The following is a 22642-nucleotide window of genomic DNA, read 5'->3' on the forward strand; positions in this document are numbered from 1 at the left end:
AATGTATGTACGTAGTTATCATTGGACCCTACTGGTGATTTGTGTTTCCAGTAACACAATCTTCTTCTTTGATTCTGCTCGGTTACCTCAACCAAGAAAGGGCCTCGTGAAGTCCATACTGCAAAAGTAAATATACATAGCTTCAATTCTTGTTATTGATTATCATAACCTAAATCATATATATTAATTATACTAATCAAATTTGAACTTAATTTTCCATGTAGTGTTATGAAGAAGATAAATTCTCGAGCTCCTCGAGGTCCTACATGGAAATCACCGATGGTAATGCCACATGATATTGTGATTTTCGTAATATACAATGCGTAAGATGTTGCTAATTTGCTATGTATGTTTGATTCATGTACTTTTTTCCTCATGCTAGTGCGCACAACAAGATAACAGAGTTGATTGTGGCCTATACGTGATGAGATTCATGTTTGACATAGTGAGTCATTGTACAGACACACAACAGCTTGAAGAGGTATGCCAGTTTGGTTGAAATTGCGTTCCAAAATGCCTTAATTGCTCTTTTCTTGTAATTTCAAGCCTTAGTCACCAATAACTAAGTGATAAAGACATGTTATGACTAATTATGAGTTCACTAGAAAAGAAATGTAGGAAATAGGCATCCCAGTAGTAAAAATAGCCTTACTCGGGCCATTTTGGTTGAAATTGCGTTCCAAAACCCCTTAATTGCTATTTTCTTGTAATTTCAAGCCATGGCCACCTATAAATAAGTGATAAAGACTTGTTATGATTATTTATGAGTTCACTTGACAAGAAATGTAGGAAATAGGCATCCTTGTAGTCAAAATGGCCTTACTCGGGCCATTTTGGTTGAAATTGCGTTCTAAAACCCTTTAATTGTAATTTTCTTGTAATTTCAAGCCTTTGCCACCTATAAATAAGTGATAAAGACATGTTATGACTATTTATGAGTTCACTTGACAAGAAATGTAGGAAATAGGCATCCTAGTAGTCAAAATGGCCTTACTCGGGCCATTTTGGTTGAAAATGCGTTCTAAAACCCCTTAATTGCTATTTTCTTGTAATTTCAAGCCTTGGACACCTATAAATAAGTGATAACGACATGTTATGACTATTTATGAGTTCACTTGACAAGAAATGTAGGAAATAGGCATCCTAGTAGTCAAAATGGCCTTACTCGGGCCATTTTGGTTGATAAAGCGTTCTAAAACCCCTTAATTGCTATTTTCTTGTAATTTAAAGCCTTGGCCACCTATAAATAAGTGATAAATACATGTTATGATTATTTATGAGTTCACTTGACAAGAAATGTAGGAAACATGCATCCTAGTAGTCAAAATGGCCTTACTCGGGCCATTTTGGTTATTAATGCATTCTAAAACCCATTAATTGCTATTTTCTTGTAATTTCAAGCCTTGTCCACCTATAAATAAGTGATAAAAACATGTTATGACTATTTATGAGTTCACTTAACAAGAAATGTAGGAAATAGGCATCGTTGTAGTGAAAATGGCCTTACTCGGGCCATTTTGGTTGAAAATGCGTTCTAAAACCCCTTAATTGCTATTTTCTTGTAATTTTAAGCCTTGGCCACCTATAAATAAGGGATAAAGACATGTTATGACTATTTATGAGTTCACTTGACAAGAAATGTAGGAAATAGGCATCCTATTAGTCAAAATGGTCTTACTCGGGCCATTTTGGTTGAAATTGCGTTCTAAAACCCTTAACTGCTATTTTCTTGTAATTTCATGCCTTGGCCACCTATAAATAAGTGATAAAGACATGTTACGACTATTTATGAGTTCACTCCTACTAACATACGTTTTGTGTATGTATTCCAAGTTTTGCAAGGGACAAACGGGAAATCCGTTCACGAGCGAGGAACTCAATGTAATTCGAGACATGTTGGCAGCCTACATCACATTTAATTTGTAATATCTTTTGTTTCTATTTTAACTAGCTTAGTGTACTACATTATTACTAATTAATTATGTTTGTTTGTAGTTATGACACATTTTTCTAATTAATATCATATTTTGGGATTGTTATCAATATTTATGTCCTTGTTATTATTTTTAATTATTATTATTAATATATTGATAATACTAATTATTATTAACATTATAATAATAATTATTATGAATATTATAATAATAATAATAATTATTATTAATATTAATATTATAATAATAATTATTATTATTATTAAAATTAATAATAATAATAATAATAATAATAATAATAATTATTATTATTATTATTATTAATTATCGGCATTATGTACATGATCTCATTATTATTATATTTATTAGTATTAATATTAATATATATTATTGCCGAAAAAATAATAAAAAACAAGTCAAAGGCACCGGTTCATGCTTAAAACCGGTGCTTATTACATTGAATTTAATAAAAAAAAACTGGTGCCATTAAAGTTGGCACCGGTTAACCGGTGCCAAATGCTTTAGCACAACCGGTGCCAAATTTTTGAGAATTTGGCATCCCTTAAATCCCCAACGGTTCAAAACCGGTGCCTTAGGGGGGGTTTGAATCGGTGCCAAATTACCTTTTTCGTCTAGTGACCATATTATTTCAACTATTGGCCATGTGATAGTGTTAGTGGCCATACGATGGTTGTGCGATGGTAGAAGATGGTGTAGGTGGTTGTGCAATGGAGATAAGTGAAAGGAATGGTGTCCTTCCAACAAGTGTATTATTCCGGTAGAGGGTTCAGAATTATTACAGAGGTAATTCTTCAGTAAGGTCAAGTGATTGGAATGCCTAGGTGGAGGCCGCTTCCGATCAGTGATATCAAGGTGCAATTGATATTACAGCTTAATCTTAATTGAACCCTTCGGGTCGAACCCAATCGAATCTCCGATCCGAGACGTCGAAATAATCCGAAAGGATTTAATCAGTCGACAGAGTTTTACGAATATAGACGTCGGAAATCGAGCCTAGGGCGTCGATACCGAGCGTCGCAAAATCACAAGCAACAAGTATGAGCGTAGCCGTAGCTAGGCTAGGATAGCTCATCGCAAGCACTAGGTGCTGCGTACGTGCGTGCCTGGCCTGGCAGCACCATCGCAAGCACCAAGTGCTGGCATGACTGGCTGCCTGGCAATGGCGCGCCATGTGCGTGTGCTTGAGTGCTAGCCTTCGCATGACAGCACTAAGCATCGCAGCATATGCGAGAGGCTGGGCGCCAGCAAGATGCCAGGCCTCGCACAAGCAGCCTCGCACCACAGGCGCATGGCTGATGCGAGGGATGTGCGACCAGCCAATGCGTGGGATGCGAGGGCCAGCATCAGCGATGCCCAGCAGGCACAAGCTGGGCGATGCATGGCTGCGCATGCGATGGCAAGGCAGCACCACGCATATGTGTGTGCGTATGCCTGCGATAGCAAGGCACCAGCGCCAGCAATGCCCAGCAAGTGCTAGCTGGGCGATGCATGCTGTGCGTGCGATAGTGGCGCTGGGAAAATTGGTGCGTGATGCTTGGTGCGCCAGCCAAGCAAGCTAGCTGGCTGTGCATGCTGGCAGCGCCAGGTGGCAGCCAGCCTAGCTGCCTTGTAAGTGGCGGTTTGAAGGGAAGTGGGGACCAAAGCCACCAAGCTTCCCTTGTGGAGCAAGGCAATGGTCCCCCCCCATGGGATATGGTCCTCACCTAACCCATTCTCTCCTTTTGCCACTTGTTGGCTTGTGATTGTTTTGCATAATTATTTATTTTAGAATTAAATAAATTATTGCAATTGCACATGATCCCACATTGATCATGAAAAGGGATTTCAAGTCCCCATTCTCTATAAATACCCACTTGGTTGGGATTTTTAGAATACAACCTTGAGTGGAATTAAAAAGACAACTCTAGAAAAGAGTAAACCTTTGATTCGTAAAACTCATAGTTATTTTGTCCGGGTCTTGACTAACCTTCAAGACTTAGGACGCTCGGGTCGGGTCGAGGGTACGATTCGTCGGAGATCTCGTCTTTTCGGGATTTTGAAGTAAGAGCTCTTTAGGAGCGAAGCACGCGTCAAAGGTATAATTCTTGTCCTTAATCTTGTTTGATTAAGTTAATTATGCTTGTTTAATTGCTTTAATTAAGGGGCGGGTCTTGGTGGGTTTCCTTCCGCGTAGTGTCGGGTCACTACGAAACCCTACAGCGGTATCGGAGCCACGCTCCTTTTAATTTTTGCAATTATTGTTTAATTGAGGTGTTATAAAGAATTTAATTTTCTGGTTCATGTTCATCTAATTAGATTAGATGCTCGTTTTAATTAATTTTTTAAAACTCGATTTTATTATCGATTTGGCTGTCGAACCCAGATTTTGGCTCAAAAATAGTGAGTTTTGGGTGGAATCGATATTCTGGAACTGTTTCAACCCTTTTACGTCCAGAAGCCAAATTCGAACCAGAAACCCATTTTTTCTGGGGTTTTTCGTTTTTCAACGAAAGTTTTAATTCTTTTAAGCCTTGATTAATGCAAGCATTACAAGGTTAGATTAAATGCACATTTGCATCACTAATCTACTGGTTTTAAAATATCCTTGAGCATAATAATGGAGTGTTTATTAGTGCTTAAGTTGATATACCAAGTAATCACAGAAACTTGTTTTTCACAATTTTGCAAATAAATTGCAATAAGGTGTGAAAAACTTGTTGTGATTTTGTATTTTGAGTTCCCAAGTAATGTTAAAGTTCTAATCTTTAAGTGTTTAAATGATTGGAACCCTAACCCTAAATTCCATGTTGAACAAAGTTTGGATTTTTCATATTTTGGTTGATTAAAATCCATTATGTTCACCTACTTGTGAGTAAAATTTGATTAATCTTCATATTGGAAGATGTAATCTTAGTATTTTACACAAGTATGCAAGTTGGAAAATTTTATCATTGGATGATTAATTAATTTTTCCAACTCCCCTTTTGTCAAATCCTTTATTAAATTGCATATTGGCAAGATTAATTTTGGACATAGCTCATTTTATTTTAAGCATAAAGGTTGACCTAATTTTGTTCAAAATTGATAATTTTGGATAAATTTGGGCTTATGCACCAATTAAAATAAAATTGTTTAAGTTAGACTTAACATTTGTTTTATTTTATTTTTCCCTATAAATTAATTCTAAAATTTGATTTAGAATTGATTATTGTCGCACACAAATCGGAATTAAATTCCGAGTTAAATGCACGCAAAACGATGCAAAACCGCAAGCGTCACCAAGGCCAGCCGGGCTACCTAGCAGCCCACATGTAGGCTGCCTGTGGTGCGCATATGGCTGTGCATCGCTTGGTGCGTAGCTGTGTGGCGTGGAGGGGCTGTTGTGTGGTGCATGTGCTGGCGCGCAGGGGCCTTAGGCTGCTGGCATGCTTGTGCGGCTGCTGGGCAGCGAGGCAGCAAGCCCCAGCCAGCCAGCCCCTGATGCTTGTGCCAGCAAGCTGCTAGCATGCGTAGCATGCTGCTGGTGCTAGCATGCTAGGCAGGCTGTGCTAGGCGCACCTGCTAGCTGCCAGCACCACGCACCATGGCGCAGGGGCCATGGGCTGCTTAGCAGCCATGGTGCGCCAAGCATCATTCGATGATGCTCTTCTTGCTTAAGGATGAGCTATGATTTTGCGATTTTTTCCGTATTAATAATTTTAATTAATTATTTTAACGAGGCTAAAAACCTCGATTTTCGATTTTGCAAAATTTTGACAAATTATAGGTTATGCCGACTTAATTAATCAGATTAATTAAGTACGGATTCGGAATTTAGTGGGAGCTTAATTGAATGCGTTAGCATTTTGCGTTTAGAAATAATGGATTAAACCACTTTGACTAGTTTTAATTAGGCGCGTTAATTGGATTAACGACCTAAGTTAGTTACTAGTTTTGCGTGTTTAATTGTGTATTTCGTAAAATTGCATGGGCCGTTCACAAATAGTGAACGGGGAATGAAAATTGCTTTCAAAACAGGCTGTTTGAAAATGGCAACTAGTGGGGCCCGACTAGGATAGAAAATACGAACTGCGTTCCGTTATGTATTTTTGTAAATCTAAATACGGTCTGCGAACCGTTAAGTATTTTTGTACTATTTAGATTAATCTTAGTCGTTCTAGCTAGCTTCTTTTATTTCATTTCGGCCAAGAAGTCTCAAGATGGTGTTTCGACGAAAACGAGCCAAGATGAAGACCCATGGAAATTGAAGATATCAAGGGGTCATGCTAGTTGCCAAATGCATCTATTATGCCTTATATATTGTTATATATATTTGTTTGCTAAGATCATGTCTAGGATTTCTATGATGTTGCGATGATTAGTTAAGTTCACTTAAATCAACCAACATAGAAATTCTAGGTCCCTTAATAATATTGAGCTAAAATTTTCCATTCCAAGGACAACACTTACCGAACTAATGCGCGTACGTGATGGATTACGCCAAAGCGAGGCATAACTACTTCCCTAGGAACGTAAGGTATACTAGGTATACAAGTTGTCTTGGTTAAGCTCAACGATATCAGTAAGGAGTCCTTAGATGTCGTGGAAAAAGAGATAAAATGTCAAGTATGCATTAGATGCGACATTTTATCAAACCGAGAGTAGCTTGGAGCTATTAGCAATTGGATTTATTACCTTAAGATATTTAATGGTTAAGACAAGCCAAAGCATGCTTATCCATTTCTTGATCTTTGGGATCTCGGAATCATTTTATTCTCGCCCATAAGGGACAATCTTGAAATGCGTGGATAAAATGTTCAATAAGTGTGAATAAATGCATGAACGCTTTAAATTTCAACTTATTGATGTATGAATGGTTTTTCACTTCAAATTCTTTCAATTGTAGAAATCATGTCTGCAAGTAACACAAACAACAACCAATTCTCTTTACGCTCAATTCTCAACAAGGAGAAGTTGAGTGGGCCAAACTTTCTTGATTGGCAAAGAAATCTCCGCATTGTGCTAATGCAGGAGCAAAAGGAATACGTCCTTGATGACAAAATGCCCGACGCTCCCAATGAGGAGGTCACTCAGGCTGCCCTTAACCGATGGCATAGTGCCAATCGGGATGTCAAATGCATCATGTTGGCCACAATGTCTCCGGACCTTCAAAAGACTTTCTTTGAAAAGGAGACAGCCTTTGAGATCATTTATGAGCTTCAGAATATGTTCCAAGAGCAGGCCCGAACTGAAAGGTTCGAAACCCACAGGCAGATCCTTGAGAGCAAGCTCAAGAAAGGAGAGCCAGTCAACCCGCATGTTCTCAAAATGATTGGATTATTTAAAAACATGGAAAGGCTCGATGCTGGGTATTCAACTGAAATGGCAATTGACATCATTCTCCATTCCCTTCATAAAGGCTATGATCAGTTCAAGATGAACTATAACATGCATAGTATGGAGAAAACCTTCACCGAGCTTCATGGTATGTTGAAGCAAGCCGAGAAAACCCTCAAGGATGAGGGCAAGCATGACATGCTCATGGTGAGGAAGGGCAAGCCGTTCAAACGTGCGGGCAAAAAGAAGAGCTTTAAAGGGAAAAAGAAGAAATTCCCGCCTAAGTCAAAGTTTTCCAAGGGCAACAAGGACAAGAAGGCAGCTTCTTCTAAGTCAGATTCCGAATGTTTCTACTGCAAGAAGAAGGGACATTGGAAAAAGCACTGCCTCAAATTCAAGGAAGATAAGAAGAACGGGAACGTTGCTTCTTCATCAGGTATTTTTGTTATAGACTTAAACTTCGCTAGCAAAACATCATGGGTATTAGATACCGGATGTGGCTCACACCTTTGTTCCAATGCTCAGGGACTAAGGATAAGTAGGAGGCTAGAGAAGGGAGAGGTCGAGCTTCGGGTCGGCAACGGAGCAAGGATGTCTGCCATCTCCGTTAGAACTCTCAGTTTCTCTTTGCCCACTAGGCTTGTTCTGGAACTTGAAAATTGTTATCATGTTCCTAGAGTGACCAAAAACATTATTTCAATATCGGCGTTGGACGCCAAAGGATTCGAATTTCGAATCAAAAACAATAGTTGTTTTATATATTTTGATAATGTTTTATATGGAAAGGCACATTCAGAAAATGGTCTTTATGTGCTGTCACTAGACAAACAGGTCTATAACATCGAAAATACTGCCAAAAGGGCTAAGACCATCGAGTCGAATCAAACCTACTTGTGGCATTGTCGTCTTGGCCACATTAACATCAAACGCATCAAGAAACTTCTTCAAGAAGGTGTTCTTGACTCATTTGACTTAGAGTCATTTGAAAATTGCGAAGGATGCTTATTAGGCAAGATGATCAAACAACCATTCTCCAAGTTGGGAGAAAGGGCAAGTGACTTATTAGGTCTAATACACACAGATGTATGTGGACCTATGAGCACACTCGCAAGGCAAGGTTACCGATATTTCATCACCTTCACCGACGATTATAGTAGATATGGCTATATCTACTTAATGTCGAATAAATCTGAATCTTTTGAAAAGTTCAAAGAATTTCAGAAAGAGGTTGAAAATCAACTTGGCAAGAAAATTAAAGCACTTTGATCGGATCGAGGTGGCGAATATTTGAGCCATGAACTCGACAATCACTTGAAAGAATGTGGTATTCTTTCAGAGTTGACACCTCCCGGAACTCCTTAATGGAACGGAGTGTCCGAACGGAGGAATCGGACCTTGTTAGACATGGTTCGGTCAATGATGGGTCTTAGTGAACTCCCTATCTCGTTTTGGGGACATGCGCTACAAACAGCAGCACTAACACTGAATAGAGCTCCGTCAAAAGCTGTTGAAAAGACTCCATATGAATTATGGACTAAGAAACCTCCCAGGTTGTCTTTTCTCAAGATTTGGGGATGCGAAGCATATGTCAAGAGATTAATTTCGGACAAACTTCACCCCAAATCGGATAAGTGTTTCTTTGTGGGATATCCAAAAGAAACCAAAGGATATTACTTCTACAATAAATCCGAGAACAAAGTATTTGTTGCTCGTGATGGTGTCTTTTTGGAGAAGGATCACCTTTCCAAAATGACAAGTGGGAGGAAAATCGAACTCGACGAAGTTCGAGAGGACGAGCAACAATGTCAACCTGACAAAACTAACAATCTAGATACTTTGGAAGCATCTGAGAAGATTGGTCAGAGTCAAACATACAATGCAAATGCTCAACCGATTACCCTACGTAGGTCGCAACGGCAAAAATTTCAACCAGACAGATACCTCGGTATTGTCTTAACTGATGATCAGGACATCCTAGTTATGGATGGTGATGAGCCGGCGACATACAAGCAAGCTATGACGAGCCCCGAATTTGCAAAATGACAAGAGTCCATGAAATCCAAGATGGACTCCATGTCTGAAAATCAAGTCTGGGACTTGGTGAATTTGCCCAAGGGTTATACACCCATTGGATGCAAATGGATCTTTAAAGTGAAGACAGACAAAGATGGAAATGTATCGGTATACAAAGCTAGACTGGTGGCAAAAGGTTATAGACAAATCCACGGGATTGACTATGACGAAACTTTTTTACCAGTTGCAATGCTAAAGTCCGTCCGGATTATCCTAGCGTTTGCTGGATATTACGATTACGAAATATGGCAAATGGATGTCAAAACCGCCTTCCTTAATGGGATTTTGGAAGAAACTGTGTATATAACACAACCGGAGGGTTTTGTCGATCCAGACAACGCTGGAAAGGTTTGCAAGCTGAAGAAGTCCATTTATGGACTAAAGCAAGCCAGCAGGAGTTGGAATCTGCGATTTGATGAAGCCATCAGCAAGTTTGGTTTTATCAAGAATCCAGATGAGTATTGTGTATACAAGAAGGTCAGTGGGAGTGATATTGCATTCCTAGTCCTGTATGTAGATGACATACTGCTCATTGGAAACAGCACAAAATTGTTGGAGTCCGTAAAGGGCTGGTTGGGAAAGTGCTTTTCAATGAAGGACTTAGGAGAGGCACAGTACATATTGGGCATCAAGATCTACAGGGATAGATCTAAGAGGATGATTGGATTAAGCCAGAGTACTTACATTGATAAGATACTGGCTCGATTCAACATGGAAAATTCCAAAAGAGGGAATTTACCCATGTCCCATGGCATAACTCTCAGCAAGAAACAGTTTCCACAGACACCTGTTGAGCGAGAAAGAATGAATCAGATCCCGTATGCATCGCTAATCGGATCAATCATGTATGCCATGATATGTACAAGGCCGGATGTATCGTATGCCCTAAGTGCAACGAGTCGATACCAATTGAATCCAGGAGAGGCGCATTGGACTGCGGCAAAAAACATCCTTAAGTACCTAAAAAGGAACAAGGATAAATTCCTGGTATATGGAGGCCACAAAGAACTGGTTGTTGAAGGTTACACCGATGCTAGCTTCCAGACTGACAAAGACGACTTCAAGTCACAGTCGGGATATGTATTCTGTCTGAATGGAGGAGCGTTCAGCTGGAAGAGTGCTAAGTAGAGCACCACTGCAGACTCTACAACTGAAGACGAGTACTTGGCCGCTTCGGAAGCTGCCAAGGAAGCTATTTGGATTCGCAAAATCATCAGTGAACTTGGTGTTGTACCCTCAATCAAGGGACCGATAGACCTTTATTGTGATAATAATGGAGCTATCGCTCAGAGAGCCGAGAGAACACCAGAAGGTCAAACACGTGCAATGATGATTTCACATGATAAGGGAATGGAAATCCGAAGGTGAAATCAGAATTTGTAAGATCGGCACGGATGATAATGTGGCCGATCCTTTGACTAAACCTCTGCCTCAAGTGAAACACAACAAACACGTTGAGGCAATGGGAATCAAGCATGTTGGAGACTGGATTTGATATTCCCTGTACAAGTGTTTTAATTAAACAGGGTTGATTTAATGTAAGACACTGTACTAAAACCATTCATTAATGGAGTAATTAATTTTTGTGCAAAATTATCATTCACTCCATTACTATTTAATTGTGGTTTAGAATTAAATAATGAGTCCATTCGATTTACGGAAATATTCAAAACAGGGTATCAAGACCATGTCTTGGATAAAGAAACACCTATTAAGTGAACATTGAATATTAAATCGAAAAGTATCCCTAATCGAGGTCGTCTAACAGATGGACGATTGATGACCGCAATAGATTAGTGTGTAGTATGATTTATAGCACCGTTTCTTGTGTTGCGAGGACGTGACAGTCATAAATCATTTGCACAGGTACAGTTTAGAACTGTACTAGATAAGACCTATGAGAGTACTTTAAGAAAACTAAATTTTGTCATAAGTACATTTCTCATTATGGCTATCGGAACTTATTTCCTCAGACCATGAGTACTGTGAAGTTTTCTTGTTTGAGTACTAGGCTCTTTGATGTTTCCTAACGTCTGCCGTAACTGGGGATCATAACGGGAACACTCGGGAGTCTATGTCCTCTTAGTAAGAAGAACTTAAAATACAAGACTGGGATTGTCCCCCTACTAACAATAGGGAAAATGTTTTGTTGTTTAAAAGGCCGCTCGAAGAGTGAGACTGTAAAATGCATGGCCATGCTCAGATGGATTTTAAGAATCATCTGTTTATTTGACAGTCAAATCGAGAAACACTTCTGAACGTAATAAGGATGACAAAGAATCTTACCTTACAGTTCACGAAGAGACATTAAGTGACAAAGGAAATGAGCTATACACAATATGCACACTTGTCCGGAAGGACAAGTGAGAGATTAAAAGGAATGGTGTCCTTCCAACAAGTGTATTATTCTGGTAGAGAGTTCATAATTATTACAGAGGTAATTCTTCAGTAAGGTCAAGTGATCGGAATGCCTAGGTGGAGGCCGCTTCCGATCAGTGATATCAAGGTGCAATTGATATTACAGCTTAATCTTAACTGAACCCTTCAGGTCGAACCCAATCGAATCTCCGATCCGAGACGTCGAATAAATCCAAAAGGATTTAATCGGTGGACAGAGTTTTACGAATACAGACGTCGGAAATCGAGCCTAGGGCGTCGATACCGAGCGTCGCAAAATCACAAGCAACAAGTATGAGCATAGCCGTAGCTAGGCTAGGCTAGCTCATCGTAAGCACTAGGTGCTGCGTATGTGCGTGCCTGGCCTGGCAGCACCATCGCAAGCACCAAGTGCTGGCATGGCTGGCTGCCTGGCAATGGCGCGCCATGTGCGTGTGCTTGAGTGCTAGCCTTTGCATGACAACACTAAGCATCGCAGCATATGCGAGAGGCTGGGCGCCAGCAAGATGCCAGGCCTCGCACAAGCAGCCTCGCACCACAGGCGCATGGCTGGTGCATGGCGCATGGCTGATGCGAGGGATGTGCGACCATCCAATGCGTGGGATGCGAGGGCCAGCATCAGCGATGCCCAGCAGGCACAAGCTGGGCGATGCATGGCTGCGCATGCGATGGCAAGGCAGCACCACGCATATGTGTGTGCGTATGCCTGCGATAGCAAGGCACCAACGCCAGCAATACCCAGCAAGTGCTAGCTGGGCGATGCATGCTTTGCGTGCGATTGTGGCGCTGGGCAAATTGGTGCGTGATGCTTGGTGCGCCAGCCAAGCAAGCTAGCTGGCTGTGCATGCTGGCAGCGCCAGGTGGCAGCCAGCCTAGCTGCCTTGTAAGTGGCGGTTTGAAGGGAAGTGGGGACCAAAGCCACCAAGCTTCCCTTGGGGAGCAAGGCAATGTTCCCCCCATGGGATATGGTCCTCACCTAACCCATTCTCTCCTTTTGCCACTTGTTGGCTTGTGATTGTTTTGCATAATTATTTATTTTAGAATTAAATAAATTATTGCAATTGCACATGATCCCACATTGATCACGAAAAGGGGTTTCAAGTCCCCATTCTCTATAAATACCCACTTGGTTGGGATTTTGAGAATACAACCTTGAGTGGAATTAAAAAGGAAACTCTAGAAAAGAGTAAACCTTTGATTCGTAAAACTCATAGTTATTTTGTCCGGGTCTTGACTAACCTTCAAGACTTAGGAAGCTCGGGTCGGGTCGAGGGTACGATCCGTCGGAGATCTTGTCTTTTCGGGATTTTGAAGTAAGAGCTCTTTAGGAGCGAAGCACGCGTCAAAGGTATAATTCTTGTCCTTAATCTTGTTTGATTAAGTTAATTATGCTTGTTTAATTTCTTTAATTAAGGGGCGGGTCTTGGTGGGTTTCCTTTCGCGTAGTGTCTGGTCACTACGAAACCCTACAATAAGGGAGAGAGAAAAGAATGTTTTTCTTATAAAAGAGCCCCGTATATTAACAAGTTTTGTTACCATCGGTCCATGGGGGAGTATTAAAAAATAATGTTATAAATGTTGTCCCATGCTATTTTTAGAAATGTGTCAAGTTTTTTAGGACGGATGAAAATCGAGATCGTGCCAAGTATATTAGGACGAAAGGAGTAATATAGGATATTATCTTCAATTTAGTAAATAAGAAGGACATTACATGATAATACAATTCATATGATATATTATTCATTGTGAAAGGCACGAAAAAAACAATATCATAAAGTAAATAAAATATTTCATAAAATTAAAGTATAATAGGTAAAAGTAAATAAACTGAACTTTATTTCTGCAGTACAATTACTTAGCGTAAATGTAAAAATATTACAAAAAAAAAGCACATTAATATTTCTTCAGTATATCTTGATCTTCCAAAACATCTTTAAATTTCCAAGTATTATAATAATTGCACAAAAATAAACATCAGAAAATCAATGACAGATTAAAATAAATAAATTGCAATGTAAAGTAAATAAATTTCAACTTAAAGTAAATGAGATAAGTACAAAGGTAAATTACCTAAAAAAAAGTACAAGTATAATAACACCTGCACAAAAATAAAAAGTAAATCAAGTTAAATGTTAGAGTAAATAAATAACAGATTAAAGTAAATGGAACACATGTAAACGTAAAATACCTGAAGAACTACTTGTTTGGACAGTTTCTACTGTCATGTGAAACACCAGATTGCCCACAAGCTCTACAAATCCTGCCCTTTTTGGATTTTTCTTTAGAAGCTATTTCTTTTGCACTCTTCAACCGCTTTGAACTTCTGGCAAAACCTTTATTAAGACATTGATTTGGAGGCAAGATGTTTACATCTACTTCATTTGACCCAACCAAAATATTAATATTTCTTTAGTATGTATTGATATTCCAAAACATCTTTAAATTTCCAAGTATTATAATAACTGCATAAAAATAAACATTAGAAGATCAATGATAGATTAAAGTAAACAAATTACAATGTAAAGTAAATAAATTTCAACTTAAAGTAAATAAGAAAATTACAAAGGTAAAATACCTAAAAAAAGTACATGTATAATAACACCTGCACAAAAATGAAAGTAAATCAATTTAAATGTTAAACTAAATAAATAACAGATGAAAGTAAATGAAACACATGTTAAAGTAAAATACCTGAAGAACTACTTGTTTGGAAAGTTTCTACTGTACATGTGAAACACCAGATTGCCCACAAGCTCTAAAGGTTCTGCCCTTTATGGATCTTTCTTCAGAAGCTATTTCTTTTGCACTCTTCAACCGCTTTTAACTTCTGGCAGAACCTTTATTAAGACACTGATTTGGAGGCAAGATGTTTACATCTACTTCGTTTGACCCAACCAAAACCTGAATATCAGCATCTTTCACCTCTTTTGAACTAGTTGCATTTTTAGGATTATTCTTTGTTAGCATCTGCTCCTCAAATTAAGATAATGTCCTAATAAGCTCACATAAACTATCCTCAGATTTCTTATATAAACTCACACAACTGAAAATCTTGGACCACACATCACTAACCAATTGCTTCTTCTTATCATACATGGAAGCATAATCCAAAACAGCATTTATTGCAGAAGCTTTTTCAGAATGTCTTTTCTCCAACGATTCATGTTATAAAGATCAGGAATTTCATGTATAGACTTGTCTTTCATAATAAACAGAATGTGTCTACATAAGATTCCTTGACTCTCAAACATTTTACAACTACAACTGCACTCATATGTGGCCAAGTCAAAATTTACATCAAAGTTTTTCCTTTTCTCATGATTAACAATTATAGAGAACTCCACACCATCTCCATGTAGAGAACTACAACTTTCAACACCACATGAGAAATAGGCTGCCTGGCATTCTTCTTGAAAATCATAAAAGATGGCACGACTGTAAACAACAGAAGCGTGCTTTTCCAAGTGTTAATGGGTAACCAATTGAGGCTCAGATTTATTAAGCCTGTTCAACTCATCCTGTTCATGCCTTTGAGCATCATGAGCAGTTTGATAATACGGACAAAGAATTCAACACAGGTCACATGGGGGTTTATAAAATTACAAAAGAAACTGTTTTCACCTTCAGACCTAGAAGTAGAACGCAGTAACTCACCCATAAACAAGTTCCTGAAATATGCAGGGATCCAAAGATGCCTAATCTTGAACATGTATGCAAACCACTCATGATCTACAAGGTCAAATTCCTCCATAACACTGTTCCAACCATCAACAAATACATTGGGATCAATTTCTCTATCCCAAACTACTGCACTTAGCTTTTTCAAGAACTCCATTTCATTACAAAAATGAGTTCCAACCTTTTCAGGTACCTTCCTCATTATGTGCCACATACATAACCTGTGTTTAGTCTTGGTAAAAACCATTTGTATGGCAATACCCATTGCAGGATCTTGATCAGTGATTATGAAAGAGGGTTCTCTTCCCATACACTTCAAAAACAGTTTGAAATAGCCACACAAAAGATTCTACATCTTCTTTAGATAATAAAGCATCACAAATGTAACACATCTCTTATGATTATCAACTCCAGTAAAAGGGCAGAAAACCAATTAATGAGTATTTATTTGTATCATAGGTAGAATCAAAAGATAAAGAGTCCCCAAACAATTGATAATCTCTTCTACCAATAGCATCAGCCTAAAAAACACGTGTCAAGTGCTTGCTTTCATCAACACAGTAATCAAAATAATAACCCCCTTTTACTGCTTTTAACTTTTTGTTCAAGGTTTTGAACAAACATTGCACCTTCAGCATTAGATATATAAACTTTCAAGTCCCTGGAAAATTTTTTGAAGTCATTTTTACTGCCCCTGACATTTTTAAACCCATTACAAAGTTCTTTCATGATCCTATAAGATATAATAGCCCCTATATTTAACTTTGAGTTGTCAAAAATAAACTTCTTATGAGCAAAATTTAAACCAACTTCAAATTTAGTAACCTGCCTAGTAATAGGTGTAGAAAAAGGGTGAGAATGAGACTCATAAAAAGAGTAAACCATATACTTCCCACCATTACATAATCTAAATTTAATATTAGCAGGACATCCAACTCTCTTCACAGTCTTTTTCCTTAAACATGCACCTTCATTTTGTTTACCAACTTTCTTGTTTTTTGTCACATACCCTTCATTGCTACATAATGAATATTCAATTACAGTAACTCCTTTACCATTACTAGAACCAACCTTATTCTTATCTACTTTAGTAGTACTAGAACGGTCTTTAAATCCACACTCAATAGCATATTTGTAATAAAAGGAAATACCATCTCCAAGACTATCAAATTTCATTCCAAGAATTGGTTTGTTTTCCAAAGAACAACCTGAGATATACTTTTTATTATCTCTAAAATTATAATATATCTTAGGAAGCACAGGCTGAGTGGGTGTTTTGAAAATTCTTACATTCTTATCTTCATCAGTGACAGCAGCAGAAAAATGCTCTACACTTTCAGTCATCTTCATGAAATGTAAATGAATCAAAGAAAAAAGTAAATAAGCAATAACAAAAAGTAAACCAAAAAAAAAAAATTATACTAATAAAAATTATCAATAGATCTCTCAAATCCAAAAACAATCACTATCCACTACAATAAAATCTAAACTAAAATGATAAAAAAAAATGAACGGAAACTAGAAAAAAAAACCTTCTTCACTTGATTATTCTTCTTTCCAAATTTCATCAACATTGTTCTTCAATTAAAATCGTAAACCCAAATCGTAATATAAGACTCATAAAAACACAAAATCATACAATTAGACTCAAAATTAAAAAAAAGAAAACCCAAATCGTAATATAAAACCCTAAAACGTAGTAAGTGATTAGGGGATTTTGCTCCCACCAATCGGAATGCGCCACGTGGACCAATCAGGACCTGCCAAGTGTCCCCTAGTTGGAACTGTCAGGGCTTGCCACGTGGCACGCGCTTATTCGTCCACCTTGGACCTGTTATGTCACGACATGTGGCATACTCCATGCCTAATGGAGAAACCAGCCACCCAGGCCCAACTTCCGAGGGAAGCCCAATCAGCCCTAGGTTTACCTAAACCTAGGATGGGCACGTTTCCCAAGGTTATAAATACCTCCCTTAATCCTCATTAAGGGGGATTACAAAAAGAGAACATAAACATTACGGAAAAAACACATTAATTACACACAGTAATAACCGGCCGATCTCGCTAACAAAGCAAATTACCTACGTTAATCACTCTCACCTAGAGAGACCTAATCACTTTAATTTCCGTATTAATTACTCCTTAATCAGGTACTAACTTGACCGTTGGAGGCGGAGCTCACAGGAGTCTCCGTTATTTTGCAGGTACAGGCGTCCGGTTCCAGTCTCGGAATTGTAACTCTCCCGCAGGACATCAGAAAACCCCGAAACATTTGGCGCCGTCTGTGGGGAGAGTACTTCTGAGATGGCATCCAAGTCTGTACCGACTCCTGAAGAGAGGCGTCCCCTAGACGACCCTCAAGTTCAGTCGGACCATGATACCGAAAGTGAATTTGAAGTTGAAGCTCATACAGCTTCAGACGGGACCCTAAGGGCCCGACGTACCCGTCATACCGAATGGAGGGAACGAGAGCATCTTCAAACAGGAAGCGAGCCAGCAGGCGCACCGCCTGTTCGGCAACAGCCGACTGATGGGTCTGCTCCCATCACAAGGAACGAACTCATGACCTTCATGAGGGACTTCAAGGGAGAGATTCAAGAGTTGATCAACAAGAAGCCGCCTGCTTCAGTCAAGGAGCAGTCGGCCAAGAAACCCTCCACTTCACTGAAGAGGAAGCCAGTTCAAGGGCGAGAGGCGACTCCTCATCCTAAATCTAGGAAGCGGGAGCCACCTGCCCTTGATTTCACAAAATTCCGTTATCCTACAGGAAATAGGAAACATGTTCGTCATATTCAGGCGGACGGGTCGAAGCAAACATTCACAGATGCTCGGCTACTACTAGAGCAGAAGAAGAGTGACCGATTGTCAGAGTCGGCCTCTACTTCAAACTTTCAAGACAGTTTGCGAAATGCCTCGATGAGGCATACTCAGTCGTACCATGAGAGTCAGTCAGGCGGCACATCCCGTCAGTCCGGCTTTCATAGTGACCAGGCGGTACCAAACTTACCATTTGTGCCGCAACAACAGCATTTTTTGCAGCCACCTCCATTTGGTGGACTTGCAGCAAAAAACGTCTAACCTATGGACTGGCAGCTACGGTTGCTTAGACTTGGTGAACAGCCGTCGGCCTTCTCCAAGGAAATTACTGAAGCCGCTCAGCCGGCCAAAGTGAAAAATGTACTAGTAGGCGCCTATGACGGCACTACTAACCCAGAAGACCATCTGATGGCATTCACCAACCTGATGTACCTTCAAGGGTTGGATGATCCCACTTGGTGCAAGTGTTTCCCAGCGACTCTCAAAGGAATCGCACAGCAATGGTTCGGCAACCTGCCGACTGGTTGTGTAAATAGCTTCAGGACGCTTGCTTACTTATTTACCTCCAACTTCGCCATGAACATCCCTGCGAAGAAAACGACCCTTGATTTGGGAACAATTCAGCAGGGCGAGAAGGAGGGGCTTCGTTCTTACATCGGGCGGTTTAACCTGATGAGAATACAGATTCAAGGGTTACCGGATGAGGTAGCTTATACTGAATTTTTCAGAGGTCTCAAAGACGGGTCTACCTTCAAATTTGATTTGGTTCGAAAAAGGGTGGCGACTCTTCAAGAGGCCTTGATTGAAGCAGAAGCCTATATACAGGCAACTGATCTTTGTACGATAAAACAGTCGGACGGGAAAAGGTTCGACAAAAGAGAAGGACGACAGAAACAGTCGTCAAACAAAGATGAGAAAAGAAAAGAGGTCTGGGCGGCTGATTCCTCTAAACAGCCGGCCCAGGAAAAGAAAAAAGAATTCAAACCATACTCCCCAAAGTATGCGTTTAACAAGGATAACCAGTTTATCCTAAAAGAAATCAAGGGACGGATCTCAATTGAGAAGCCGGTCCCCATGAAGGGTTCTACAAACAACCGGAACCAAGATAAATTCTGTGCTTATCATGATGATGTTGGTCATCACACCAATGACTGCATCAGTCTCATGCGGTATCTAGACCGCCTGGCTGAGCAAGGTGATATTGACACTTATGTCAAGAAATCTACGGGGAACACTTCTTCAAAAAAGCAGTCGGCCAAAAAGCATCAGCAGGCCGACAGCTCTGATACAGATGATGCAATCGTCTACACCATTGCAGGCGGCTTCTCAGGAGGCGGCCCCACTATTAGGGGCAACAAAGACAATATCAGGCGGTTAGATATAAATTCCGTTCACCAAGAACAGTCGTCCAAATATTCATTTCCTGAGATTGTCATCACTGAAGAAGATCTAGGAGGGGTAAGGGGGCCGCATGACGACCCTCTCGTTATTGAATGTAAAGTGGCCAACCAGAGAGTTGGCCGAATCCTCATAGATACCGGAAGCTCCTCAGATCTCATCAGTAGCAAATGTCTGTCGAAACTAAAATATCAGACTGATTGCATACATCCGGCCTCCCACCCTTTAGTAGGGTTTGGAGGAGGAGTCGTCCACCCACTGGGACGAGTAGATTTACCCATCCGCTTGGGCGAAAAAGGGGAAGGACGACACATGGTAGTCCGGTTCCTGGTAGTAGAGGAACTCTCGGCCTACAACATGATTCTGGGTCGACCTACCCTGAATAATTCCAAGGCTGTTATAATCCCATCTCTTATGTTGCTCAAGTTTGAGAGGGATAATGGAACAGTCAGCTCCCTAAGGGGAGATCAGAGGATGGCTCGAGAGTGCTATCTCTCGGATGTCAAGCCCACTGTTATGGCCACTGGGTCAAGTGGTGAAAAAACAGACCTTGACAATGTCAAGGAGAGTGCGCCTGTTCAAGAAGCAGGCGGCAAAAAGAGAAAGGCATCCCAGACAGGGGCCGCAAGAAAAGCAATAAAATAGCAATCATTGGCAGAGGAGCGGCCGGATGAGTTCCGCCCTCAGCCGGCTGGTGAGCATGCGGACTTGATCTTAGACGACTCACGTCCTGACCGAACAGTCAAAGTTGGGACGACTGCTCTGAGAAACCTTGGTGACAACTTTCACAACCTATTGAAAGAATACAAGGACATCTTTGCATTCGAAGTCCATGAAATGCCAGGCATTAGTCCTGATCTGGCGGTACATAAACTGGCCGTGGATCCGAAAAAGAAGCTGGTACGGCAAAAGAAGCGGAACCATGGCGAAGAAAGAAGTTAGGCGGCAGCCGCCGAAGTTAAAAAATTACTTGATGCAGGGTTCATTCGGCAATGTTACTTCCCAGACTGGGTTGCAAATGTGGTTCTTGTTAAAAAGCCGAATGGCACCTGGCGAATGTGTGTAGACTACACAGACTTAAACAAGGCGTGCCCCAAAGACAGTTACCCTCTGCCTAAAATTGATAACCTGGTCGACTCAACAGCCGGCCATGCCTTGATGAGTTTTATGGACGCCTATTCTGGTTTCCATCAAATTCCTGTATGGAAGAAAGATCAGGAGAAGACAGCCTTCGTCACTGATCAGGGGTTATACTGTTACACGGTCATGCCGTTTGGTCTTAAGAATGCCCCGGCTACCTTCCAATGAATGATAAACACTGTGTTCTTTGATCAGATTGGGAGAAACGTCGAGGCATACATTGATGATATGATTGTCAAGAATAAACTACAGAAAGATCATCTGTCGGAGCTCCGAGAAACTTTCGCCACACTCAGGCGGCACCATGTCATGCTCAATCCCAAGAAATGTGTATTTGGAGTTGAGTCTGGGAAATTTCTCGGATTCCTTATCAATCAGAGAGGAATAGAGGCGAACCCTGAGAAGGTGCAGGCGGTCATTGACATGCAGTCGCCTCGTACCATCCGAGAGGTTCAGAAGTTAACAGGTTGTCTGGCGGCCTTGGGAAGATTTCTAAGCCGATCACGCAACAAATGCCTATACTTTTTCTAGGCAATTAAGAAAAAGGCAAGGTTCGAATGGGGGCCGGATGCTGAGTCCGCCTTCCAGAAATTAAAAGTTCACTTGCATTCCTTGCCGAGGCTGGTCAGCCCTTTGCCCAAAGAAACACTCTACATGTACCTGGCCGTCTCTGATCATGCGTTAAGCGCTGTTCTCCTTGCTGAAAGAGACGGCTGTCAGCTCCCGGTCTACTTTGTTAGTCACGTACTGAAAAATGCCGAGTTGAGGTATCCATTAGTGGAGAAATTTGGTCTTGCACTCTTCATGGCTGTTAAAAAATTGAAGCCCTACTTTTTGGCACATGCAGTCGTCGTGTATATAGACCAACCTATCAAACTCCACTTACCATCATGGAGTCGTCAGGCCGAATGATCAAATGGGCCATAGAAATACAGAGCCTCGAAGTTACATTCGAGCCAAGAAAAGCAGTGAAGGGGCAAGCCTTTGCTGATTTTATTGTAGAGATGACTCGTCCTCCTGACTCTCAAGTTCCAGACCAAGTATGGAAGGTATATGTGGACGGAAGCTCTACTTCAAATGGTTGTGGAGCAGGCGTCATATGTCAGTCGCCAGAGGGCGACAGGTACGAGTATGCTCTACGCTTCAGTTTTCAGGCTTCAAACAATGAGGCAGAACATGAAGCTTTACTAGCCGGGATCCGCATGTGCAAGGCGGCGGGGGCAAGAAAAATAGACGCCTGTTCCGATTCACAATTGATAGTGAGTCAGTACAATGGCGAATTCGAAGCAACCCATCCGGCCATGGTCAAGTATTTACAGGCGGTCCGACAAGCAGTCGGCTCCCTTGAGGATTTCCATCTGATCCAAGTGCCGAGATCAGAAAACAACCAGGCGGATGCACTGTCAAAATTAGCATCATCCGCCTCCTCTGATACTCCTCGAACTGTTTTTTGGGAAGTAATGGAGAAGAGAAGCATCGAGGAAAACCCTATTGGAATCCTAGATAGAAGCTCAACCTGGATGGATTCAATCAGGGCATATCTGACAAACGGTACACTGCCGGATGATCCTCAACAGGCGGCAGCACTGAAAAAACGAGCCACTTGTTTTGAAATGATAAAGGGAGAACTTCACAAGAGGGGGTACCTTCAACCCTTCTTAAAGTGTGTTACTCCAGAAAAGGGACGAGAGATACTAGATGATCTTCACTCTGGTTACTGTGCTTCTCATATAGGTGGTAGGATGCTTGCTCAAAGGGCAAGGCGGCAGGGCTACTTTTGGCCTACTTTGGAAGCAGATGCAATGGAGATGGTGAAAAAATGTGACAAGTGCCAAAGGTTTGGCAAACTAATTCACCGTCCGGCTACTGACCTCACTACCATTCACAGC

General features: G+C 40.7%; 1 protein-coding gene across 1 annotated transcript; it reads right to left on the reverse strand.

The window, feature by feature from the left end:
• Nucleotides 1-14540: 14540 nt before the first annotated feature.
• Nucleotides 14541-16742, reverse strand: LOC110728678 (protein FAR1-RELATED SEQUENCE 5-like). The gene is made up of 4 exons (XM_021908319.1): nt 15996-16742; nt 15350-15711; nt 14793-14865; nt 14541-14687 (listed from the first exon to the last, which is right to left on the reverse strand). Exons 1-4 carry the CDS (start codon nt 16740-16742, stop codon nt 14541-14543), a joined length of 1329 nt encoding a protein of 442 aa, XP_021764011.1.
• Between the last annotated feature and the right edge of the window lie 5900 nt (nt 16743-22642).

This window comes from Chenopodium quinoa, unplaced genomic scaffold, assembly GCF_001683475.1.
Source record: "Chenopodium quinoa cultivar QQ74 unplaced genomic scaffold, ASM168347v1, whole genome shotgun sequence".
NCBI classification, from domain to species: Eukaryota; Viridiplantae; Streptophyta; class Magnoliopsida; order Caryophyllales; family Amaranthaceae; genus Chenopodium; species Chenopodium quinoa.

Coding starts and splice junctions, on each gene's coding strand:
- LOC110728678 (XM_021908319.1), bottom strand. CDS start 16,742: ATGACTGAAAGTGTAGAGCATTTTTCTGCTGCTGTCACTGATGAAGAT. Junction 15,712..15,995: donor TTCAAAACCTTGAACAAAAA/GTTAAAAGCAGT, acceptor CTGTTTTTGAAG/TGTATGGGAAGAGAACCCTC. Junction 14,866..15,349: donor TTACTGCGTTCTACTTCTAG/GTCTGAAGGTGA, acceptor GTTGGAGAAAAG/ACATTCTGAAAAAGCTTCTG.